This window comes from Podarcis gaigeae (assembly GCF_964106915.1).
Source record: "Podarcis gaigeae genome assembly, chromosome: 4".
Lineage (NCBI taxonomy): Eukaryota > Metazoa > Chordata > Lepidosauria > Squamata > Lacertidae > Podarcis > Podarcis gaigeae.
The window spans coordinates 37,058,251-37,067,950 of NC_139677.1; the positions used below are offsets into that span (position 1 = coordinate 37,058,251).

The 9,700-nt window shown below is 42.3% G+C and overlaps 1 protein-coding gene and 1 long non-coding RNA gene across 6 annotated transcripts in view; one reads left to right on the plus strand and one right to left on the minus strand.

Annotated features, from left to right (window-relative positions):
* The window catches only part of LOC310842506 (glycoprotein Xg-like), a 79,957-nt gene that overhangs the window by 12,633 nt on the left and 57,624 nt on the right, over positions 1-9,700 (plus strand). For 3 of the 5 annotated variants that reach the window (XR_014563114.1, XR_014563115.1, XR_014563116.1), the window contains 6 exons: positions 358-396; positions 1,351-1,422; positions 2,455-2,511; positions 3,338-3,376; positions 4,072-4,191; positions 5,245-5,376. Coding sequence is in view for 2 of the 5 variants with exons in the window: in XM_083734629.1 (XP_083590755.1) it covers positions 358-396; positions 1,351-1,422; positions 2,455-2,511; positions 3,338-3,376; positions 4,072-4,191; positions 5,245-5,261 (344 nt within the window). In the remaining 3 variants the exon portion in view is untranslated. Of the gene's footprint in view, positions 1-357; positions 397-1,350; positions 1,423-2,454; positions 2,512-3,337; positions 3,377-4,071; positions 4,192-5,244; positions 5,655-9,700 lie in introns of those variants that run through there. The other 2 variants (XM_083734629.1, XM_083734628.1) reach the window with 1 other exon arrangement.
* On the minus strand, positions 5,705-8,603 carry LOC310842587. Its single transcript, XR_014563246.1, has 2 exons — positions 7,767-8,603; positions 5,705-7,497 (listed from the first exon to the last, which is right to left on the minus strand). It is a non-coding gene; the product is annotated as an uncharacterized lncRNA (long non-coding RNA).

A 9,700-nucleotide genomic window follows, 5' to 3' on the forward strand; every position in this document is an offset into this window, starting at 1 on the left:
ATATATATATAGAGAGAGAGAGAGAGAGAGAGAGAGAGAACTTTAGCCTAAGGAATGGGGACCTGTGGCATTCCTTATGTTGTAGGACAATTCCCATCATCACTGACCATTGATGGCTGTGACTGATGGGAGTTGAAGTTCAATAATATCTGAAGGGCTGTAGGATCCCTATCCAATTTTAGATTAAAAAATGGATTATAAACGATGGGATGAAATGTTTGGGTGTAGACATGGGATGGCTGTTATAACTGTTCATATTTGCTTTCTATTTTAATGCTTTCATTCATTGTTGAAAACTGGTATTTTATCTACATTGATAATTCTCATCCATTTGTAATATATTTTTATTTCTTTTAGATCCCGACTTTCACTTAGGAGATGCCATAGGTGCTGGTGGTAAGTATTTGTCCATTTCCTACATTTTGCAGTAATCTTTTCATATTTTTTTCAGCCAAATCCACAAATCAATGAACTCTGATTAGTTGGGTTTAAACTCATAATGCTAATTTAACTTAAATTCATCTAAACACATTCTGCATTACTCATTTAAATCCATGTAATCTGGATTAACAGGGTTATGAATCAGACTTTAGCCCTTTCGCATGTGCATTCTATGAATTTATGAACTCATTGTGATGGCAAAATCAGGGTCAACATTAAAATTGACAAAATACCTTCAGTCTAGTTTCAGGTATATTTAGGATGCAATACAGAAAAATTGAGTAGTTAATTTATGAAGGTATGTAGGCCTTGCACCACCATACAAGCAAGATATTATAATCCTAGGAATGTTTACTTGGGAATCATACTATGCTCAATAGTCCTTATTCTCAGGCAAGGTGCATAGGATTACAGCCTTAAATATGCATTGCATCAGAAGACTCACATGTTGCATCCCCTATTGAAAAAGTTTGAGACTCTTGCTTCTTAGTGTGTTTTGCATTTTTCATCCATACCATTTGCAAAGAATAATGGGTGCACGAGCTTCTTGTGGTTACCACATCTGTGCTCTCACTACCGACACAGAAGCATCAACAGAACACAAGTAAATTGGCCATTTTTTCCTTAGCACAATGGTCCAATATTGTGTTTTTGTAACATGACACAGATATTTATGTAAACTTTTAAAAAAGGAATAATCATCAGGACTGATTTTAACTAAACTAAACTTTAAAAAAGAAAAAGGAAACCCTGTAAAACCAGTTAGGGCATGTTAGGCTCAACCTTTCAAGATGGAAACCTACAAGGCATTTCTAGAACGAAAGCCCAGCAAAAGCTAAAGCAAGCAAGTAAGAATTCTATGCCTTGCTTTGATTTTTCATTTCTTCAAATTGTACCTGTCATTTCTAGATGGTCCTCCTCCAAACCCTCAGCCATACCCTCCACGTCCACGTCCACAGCCAGGAAGCCATATTAATTCTGGTAAGCATAATTTGTGGTAAATGCAAAAGGCTGTTTAACAAGCAATTGTTGTTGTTGTTTAGTCGTGTCTGACTCTTTGTGACCCCATGGACCAGAGAACGCCAGGCACCTCTGTCCTCCACTGCCTCCCACAGTTTGGTCAAACTCATGCTGGTAACCTCGAAAACACGCAACCATCTCATCCTCTGTTGCCCCCTTCTCCTTGTGCCCTCCATCTTTCCCAACATCAGGGTCTTTTCCAGGGAGTCTTCTCTTCTCATGAGGTGGCCAAAGTACTGGAGCCTCAGCTTCACAGTCTGTCCTTCCAGTGAGCACTCAGGGTTGATTTCCTTCAGTATGGAGAGGTTTGATCTTCTTGCAGTCCATGGGACTCTCAAGAGTCTCCTCCAGCACCATAATTCAAAACAAGCAATTAGTTGCCTATATATTTTGATAATTATGACTGGGTTTAGGAGCAAAGTGGCTGATGTGATTATAAGGAGATCTGTCTTGAGACACACTTAAGGCTATTGGAGGGGTAACTGATGGGGGTTGTAGTACAAAACATCTGGAATAGATCAGGTTGGGGAAGACCATAGTCATTCTGCAAAAACAGCACATATCTTCCAGTATATGTGCTTTTTGAAAATATATCGTTGTACTATTTTTGTTGTTGTTAGAACAGCAATTTTCTGTCTGTCTGCTAGGTATTGTAGCTTTTGAACAGAAGTGGATGCTTTGAGGTTAAAGATAGCTCATTTCTTATATCTAGCTCTAGATCAGGATTTCCCAAGCTTGGGTCTCCAGCTGTTTTTAGACTACAATTCCCATCACCCTTGACCACTGGTCCTGCTAGCTAGGGATGATGGAACTTGTAGTCCAAAACACTTGGAGACCTAAGTTTGGGAAACCCTGGTGTTGATATAGACCGAAGGCAGGTTGCTGCCTTTGAGCCAAGAAAGATGTTTGCAAAATATTAGCATTCATCCTGGCAAAAGCTGGGAAGGATACTTTGGAGAAAAGGACTAATACCATAATTTTAATTATTTGTAGGTGATTTCAATGATTTGGATCTCAACGATGGGAGACCTCCACCTCCAGGACCAGCAGGTAACCTACAGTGATTCAGGTCCTTCACACTGGTTCACAGTCCTCCTCTCAACATATCATAGCAACATATCATCAGCATTATTTTAGCTGCACTCTTAGAAATTCATAGAACAGAGATGGAAAACTGTGGCCTTCCAGATATTGTTGGACTTCAACTCATCCTTAGCTAGTGGCTGTGGCTGATCTGTGTTGGGGCTTAGGTAAAGGTAAAGGGACCCCTGACCATTAGATCCAGTCATGACCGACTCTGGGGTTGCGGCGCTCATCTCGCTTTATTGGCTGAGGGAGCAAGCATACAGCTTCTGGGTCATGTGGCCAGCATGACTAAGCCGCTTCTGGCGAACCAGAGCAGCACACAGAAATGCTGTTTACCTTCCCGCCGGAGTGGTACCTATTTATCTACTTGCACATTGACATGCTTCCGAACTGGTAGGTTGGCAGGAGCAGGGACCGAACAATGGGAGCTCACCCCGTCATAGGGATTCAAACCACCAACCTTCTGATCAGCAAGTCCTAGGCTCTGTGGTTTAACCCACAGCGCCACCTGCGTCCCTGTGTTGGGGCCTAGCAACATCTTAATGTCCACATTAATGTCCTGCCAAAGAGTTTACAAAAAGTTGTAATTGACCGTGGAGTATGTATTATCCTTATTCTTACTGCTGATACAGAATGAAAGCACAAAAGGTTAAGCTAACAGCCTAATAACTGGCACAACTGTAGCAGAGTATTTTTAACCAAATCTTGCTAAATAGCTTGCTGTGGTTTTGACATTTCTCTATTTCTCTTCCCCCCAAAATCATGTTTTTGTTGCTGTCTCTCATTTCAGGGGGCAACGACCACATTTCAAATCAAGGTGGCAACACTGGTAAGGCTAGTGTACAGTTTTTTTATAAAAAAATGTTGACGTATATTATGGAGCAAAGTACATTTTATGATAAATGGGCTTTTAAAAAACAGCCTTAAACTGGCCATGTTCATTTCAAATAAAAAGTAGCTGGAGGTCCCCCATCTGCTGAAAATCACTTTCCCAGCGTCAGGCATTTATTTCCCCCTGGAGTTGCGGTTTGAAGTAAGCAGCAGTCAGGTGAAGGCGTTATCTGTGGACGGAACCATTTATGTCCCCAACATGGATCAAGTGCGTGCTCCAGTTGGTGGCCTGTGTAGCTGCTTTCCCTTCTAATTCAGGGAGGTCTGCATGTAGCCCTCACGGCCTTTTCTGGTAGCCCTTGGTAACATTTGATGCCCCCCAGCCCTCACTGGCAGATACTGGGTTTGGGAAGGAGGTATGAGGGCTCTAAGACTCTGTCAGATCCTCACACCTCCTTCCCCAAGCCTGGTAGTCAGTCATTGCTTCCTTTATTGTGATTTTGAGCAGTTCTACTCAGATCTCTCTTTCTTAAAGTAAACAAACAATATTAGACCACCCTGACACGGATTATTATAATTTTTAAAATATACATGTGTGAAACTACCATAGTGTGCTGGTTCAGTTTCTATACTTAAAACAGAATATTCATATATTTCAGAAGAGAAATATGTGTTTCCTCCCCTTCTCTCTAGTGGATAGTTCGGCAGCTCAGATTTCGTCTCCTGTTGTGATTGCAGTTGTGCTGTTAGCCTGTGGGGCGATAGCGGGCTACACTGCTTACAAGAAAAAGAGATACTGTTTTAAACCGAGAGGTAAGTGTAACTGTAGTAAGAGTTACATATTTGCTATGATGAACTAAAAAATAATCATGTTTCTAATGGATGAAACCACTTGCAATGAACATTCAAAACTGAAGAGATGAGTTAGAGATTCTTTGTTCTTGCCAATCTACGGTACTTCAATTCACCCTCAGATTTGCTGCTAGATTCCTTCTGCCCACCTCTGGTTTAGCCTTTTACTATTTACTCTGTCAACTTGTTTTTAAGGCATTTCCCACCTCTACTGTCAGAGAGTCACATTCCTAAACCCAGAATGTTAGGTATGCAAGGCGTGTGCTCTAACACTGAACTCTGGACTCTTCCCGAATAATTGGGGATATCTGACTCTCCAAGCAAACAGAGGTAGAAATAATAATCCCTGCATTACCCATAGCAGAACTAGAGACTCAAGAGAGTGGGGGAAAGTGCATTATTTTCTACAAAAGTAGAAATACTACAGTTGAGAAATACTATTTAACATTTAAAATAAATCTTTCTGGTTTCAACTTCTGTCATGCCAGATTTCTAAGCTACATTACGGCTGGAATCATAAATACACATGAAATAAAGTTCTTAAGTGTTCAAGGACACGCATTAGGAAGCTCACAATTGCATATCCCCGGTGCTTTTTTTTCCTGGGGGGACACAGGGGTACACATAGATGGGCAGTATTTCAATATGAGTAGGAAAATGAGAGTACTCCTAAAAAGAAAAAAAGAGCACTGTATATCCCTTGTGTTTAGGAATGCACAGGTTTACTGGAAGAATTACCAGTGCAGTCACAGCAGATACAATTGCCATGTAAAAGTTTGATAAACCAGTGGTTCTACAAACTCATGGTTCCTTTGAGCATATAGGCTCTGTTCTGTGCATGGATTTCACCAAATTATAAGGGCTTGCAGCATAATCCTCCGCATTTGTCTTTATTTGGAAGCAAGTCCCATTGTGTTCAACGGGGTTTTCTCCCTAGTTAGTGTATTTGCATTGCACTGCACTTTGGGTAATGCATGCCTCTATTTTAAATTGATATGACATCTTTCATTTTAGGTGGGGCAGTTGTCTAAACCATCAAGAAACCAACTGAGAAATATTGACCTCCAGAAGATCATCTATAAACTCTTACGCACTGTGTTACATTTATGTATAAATTAATGTATAAATTCCTCCCATTGAGGTTTTCAATAATATGGCATTTTCCTTGAGTGAAAACTGTTAACCAGTATTTCAAAGCTAGAGACTAATTAATTGCACACAACTACATGAGAGTTCTTCATTAATATGACATAAAATGTTTCTAAATGTCATACTTTGTAGGGGGGAAAAGTCTTTCAACTATATTTTCTGTTTTACTCAGGGAGTAATTGGAACATGGTCGCTACCCTGGAGGTAGCTTTGAGCAATACACAGGTTTATTTGCCACTGACAATCAGAATATCAATAAATCTTTGTAATGACAATATGACGTGATTTATCTCAGTTCAGACATTACTCATTATTTGGATGAGCCTAATGCATTTTGGTAATATTTTATTAAGCAGCAGATGTCCTAGTCAGTAAATGCAGCATCAGATCCAGAGCATATGAAAAACTGCATTCTCCCAACAAACCTGTCTGTGTATTAGAATCAACAACAGAGACCCTGGTCTTGGAGTTTCCAGCACCAGATATTCAGTGAATAACAACTGGCTATGAGGCTTTCTTGGTTGTGTTGCCCTGGCAATGGAATGACCTCCCCAGATCTATGTGTTGGTGGCAAGCTCTTAAGTATTTGGCAAAGGCTATTTTATTTCCTTCTGCTTTTTAGTGAAATCTGCTTTTTAGATCTATTTTGGTTGCTAACATTACTTTGTTGAGGTTTCTGATTTTAGTCAATTGTCTGGAAGAACAGGGTAGTGAGTCTTCAATTCAATCTATTGGTATCTGTGAGATATGAAAGACATTGGTTTCACTCACAAGTAATAACCCTCAATCAGATATGTGGATCCACATGAACAAATAAACATGTTTCTGAATGCACATTCCCATCTGGATGATAAAAAAAAATGAATTGTGCATTGTGCAGTGTTAAAAACTCTACTAGTATCCGCAAGGCTACTAGTTGGGCTCAGGGGTTTCTGGCTTAGGGATATTGTATTTAAAAGTGGTGGTGGGATTTTTACCTACCCCTGACTTTTCTGTCTATTTTTAATACATAATGATTTCTCATGATCATCTTTGTTAGTGTATCAGTTGTCTATTATTTGCAGAATTTATGGGAGGATCATGTTCTTGTTGTTTTCCTTTCTGTCTTAAACTGCACGTGAACAATTGTGCCAAATGAAGAACTATTGTAATGAAATAAGTATTTAAATATATTAATATGCTGCACATTAAAAGTAAAAAAAAAGAGAATCTGAGATGGAATCCTTTGTGTGTGGTCTTCAGCCATATTTCAAAAAAGTATTCTCAGAATAAACAAGCCCAGCCCTGACTTTCATCTAAAGTGAGGCCAGGTGTTTGCATTGTGCCTTAGAAGCCTTTCCTTATCTGTTTGTTTTGATACTTAAGTTCATACCCTACAATATTTCATCAAAAGGGTGAGCAGTTGTAGCACCCCAATTCTCATACCAAGGTTCAATTGCTATGTTCTTAAGTACTTCCTTTGCTATATAAATTTATTTTGCAATGGCTAGATTGCCCTTGTCAGATATTGTAATTGTCTTTAAATGTTGTTATGCTCACTTCTAAGAGCAGCGGGGGCACACGTTTGTTGCATGAGAGTTTAAATGTAACTGTGAAACCTGAAATTGTCAAACGGTGACAGTCTGGAAGTGCCCTATGTGTTGTTCTCTGGATTCAAAACCAACCACCCTTTCTATTATTTCTTTCCATGCACAAACCAAGATTCCATCATTCTTATCTGGGAGGGGGAAATATGTGCCCCACAACCCTTTCTCAGTGTCAGGAAGCAATCTTCTAACAATTAGTTCCCATGGAGACACACCACTTGAATATTGTGGGTTATTAACATTCCTTTCTCAAGTAAGCACAAGAACTCTGGCCAGGTATTGCCTGAAGGCAACAAGCAGAGATGTAAGAGAAATCTGATAGCAAAAATCCTTACTATATGAAGCATACGACTCAGGAGCTGCAGTATGTCATATGCCCAGGCTTCATGGTGGAGCCTCATTCTTTCCTTTGCTTAAAGACAGCCATATTGAGGTGAAGGAGAATCTAAATTCAGATTTGGGCCTTATTCCCTGGGGTGGGGAATTTAACCATTTCTCCCTCACTCCATTTTGCAGATCAAACACACACACCCTTGCCAGTGTGGTGTAGTGGTTAAGAGCGGTAGTCTTGTAATCTGGGGAACCGGGTTCGAGTCTCCCTCCTCCACATGCAGCTGCTGGGTGACCTTGGGCTAGTCACGCTTCCCTGAAGTCTCTCAGCTTCACTCACCTCACAGAGTGTTTGTTGTGGGGGAGGAAGGGAAAGGAGAATGTTAGCCGCTTGGAGACTCCTGAAGGGGAGTGAAAGGCGGGATATCAAATCCAAACTCTTCTTCTTCTTCTTCTTCTTCTTCTTCACACCCACACACCACCACTGCCAATTAATATGGAGATGAGTGCTAAATTTTCACAAGATTCCACTAGATTTCCAGAAAAGGCCTTTATGTCATGTGGAAGCTAAAATATAATGTGCAATGTCAGGGAAATGGAATAAACTGTTGTGTCAATGCAGCCCAACCAGTCGAGGCAGAAGGAAAAAAACACATGCATATTTCTCCCTATCTGTGGCTTAAAAATACTGCCATACACTATATTAAATAACTAACATTTTGCTGCCTTTTCATGACACCCATAATATATTGCTGAGGCAGCCACCTCACTCTCCCCTCAAGGCAAATAGCAGCCAGGAAAGCTTTTGACAGGGAGAGGAAAGTTAAGCCCCTCTTCTCTACCTTTGGGGTTGTTATTATGACATTTATATCCGTCCATGCACTTCAATATATCTCCTTTCCAATGGTGCAGGGAAGCCTAGGTATGCCTCTGATCCCCACATCTCTGTGAGGTGAGATTAAGAGGCAGACTGACTTAGAGACTGGCCCAAGGTCACCCTCTGGGACTCATGGCTGAGCAGAGATTTGAATCCTGGTGCTCCAGGGTTAGCCCAACACACTAACTATTACGCCACACTGACTACAATATGGCCCCTTCTTGTTATCAAGTATTTTATGTTTTTTATACTCTAACATAGTTTCTCTCTGCCCTCCTCATCCATCCATGTAATTTCCCCCTCAGTGATAGGCAGTCTCTCTCTCTCTCTTTGATGCATACAAGAGGCAGAACACGTGAACCCTAAAGAGTGCCAACTCTAGCAACTCACAACGATCATTTTTAACGAGGCCGTCCCCGCCGAAGGCAAGACTAGGGAGAGCGATTTAACTAGGAATGGGAATGAGAAAAGACAAACCAACAAAGGGTCCAGGAGCTCCAACCCTCCCTATCTTGACTTACAGTGGTGCCTCGCAAGATGAAATTAATTTGTTCCACAAATCTTTTCATCTTGCGAGTTTTTCGTCTTGCGAAGCACGGTTTCCCATAGGAATGCATTGAAAATCAATCAATGTGCTCCTATGGAAACCGCCTTCAGACCAGGTCTGAAGGCCGGCGGGGGGGTGGGGGGTGAAAGTCTTTGCTTCCACCCCGCCTGCCTTCCCGGGCTTCGCTGCCGTCCCCCAGCATTTTAAAAGCCCATAGGGAAAATCGTCTAGCGAAGCGATGCAAAAACCGAAAAACCCTTTCGTCTTGCGGGTTTTTCGTCTTGCGAGGCATTCGTCTTGCGGGGCACCACTGTATTTGGATAATTTCATGACGTCGACTTGTTTCTAAAATCTTTTGATTGTCGTTTTGTATTGTATCGATTATGCACACCCACAGGAGCCAACTCCTAGGGGCCGAGCCCCTTTCAATAAATTTATTTGAAGGGCTGCCTCCCGCCCAAGTTGATGGGCACTGCCATTCAAATGGGGTGTGCGCAGCGCAGCGCGTCTTGTGATCGATTCTGCAATCAGTGGCGTAGTGTAGGGGGGGTGCAGGGGGGGCCGGCCGCACCGGGCGCAACATCTGGGGGTTAGGGTTAGGCGGCGCAAATTACTTGCCTTGCCCTGGGTGCTGACAACCCACGCTACTCCACTGTCTGCAATCCCCCTATTTTATTCAACTTGGCACCCCTGTGCTCACTGCTTTTTCTTCAGCGGCATATAAATCTTTTTACCAACTCCCAACCTCCAAGTGACAAGATCGACCCCCCCTCCCGCTCCGGCCCCAACGGAGCCTGTTTGATGCTGCAGCAGAGCTCGCTTCGCTCCCGCTCTGTCGCAGCGCGCCTGGCGAGCCCCTCTCCGCGACGGGGCCCGGACACTGCTTGGCTTGGCGGAGGGAGGGGCGGGGTCGCGGCGAGGGCCAATGAGCGCGAGGCCCCGCCCCCGCTGCCTGGGAGGGGGGCGCGTCACAGGTTGCCT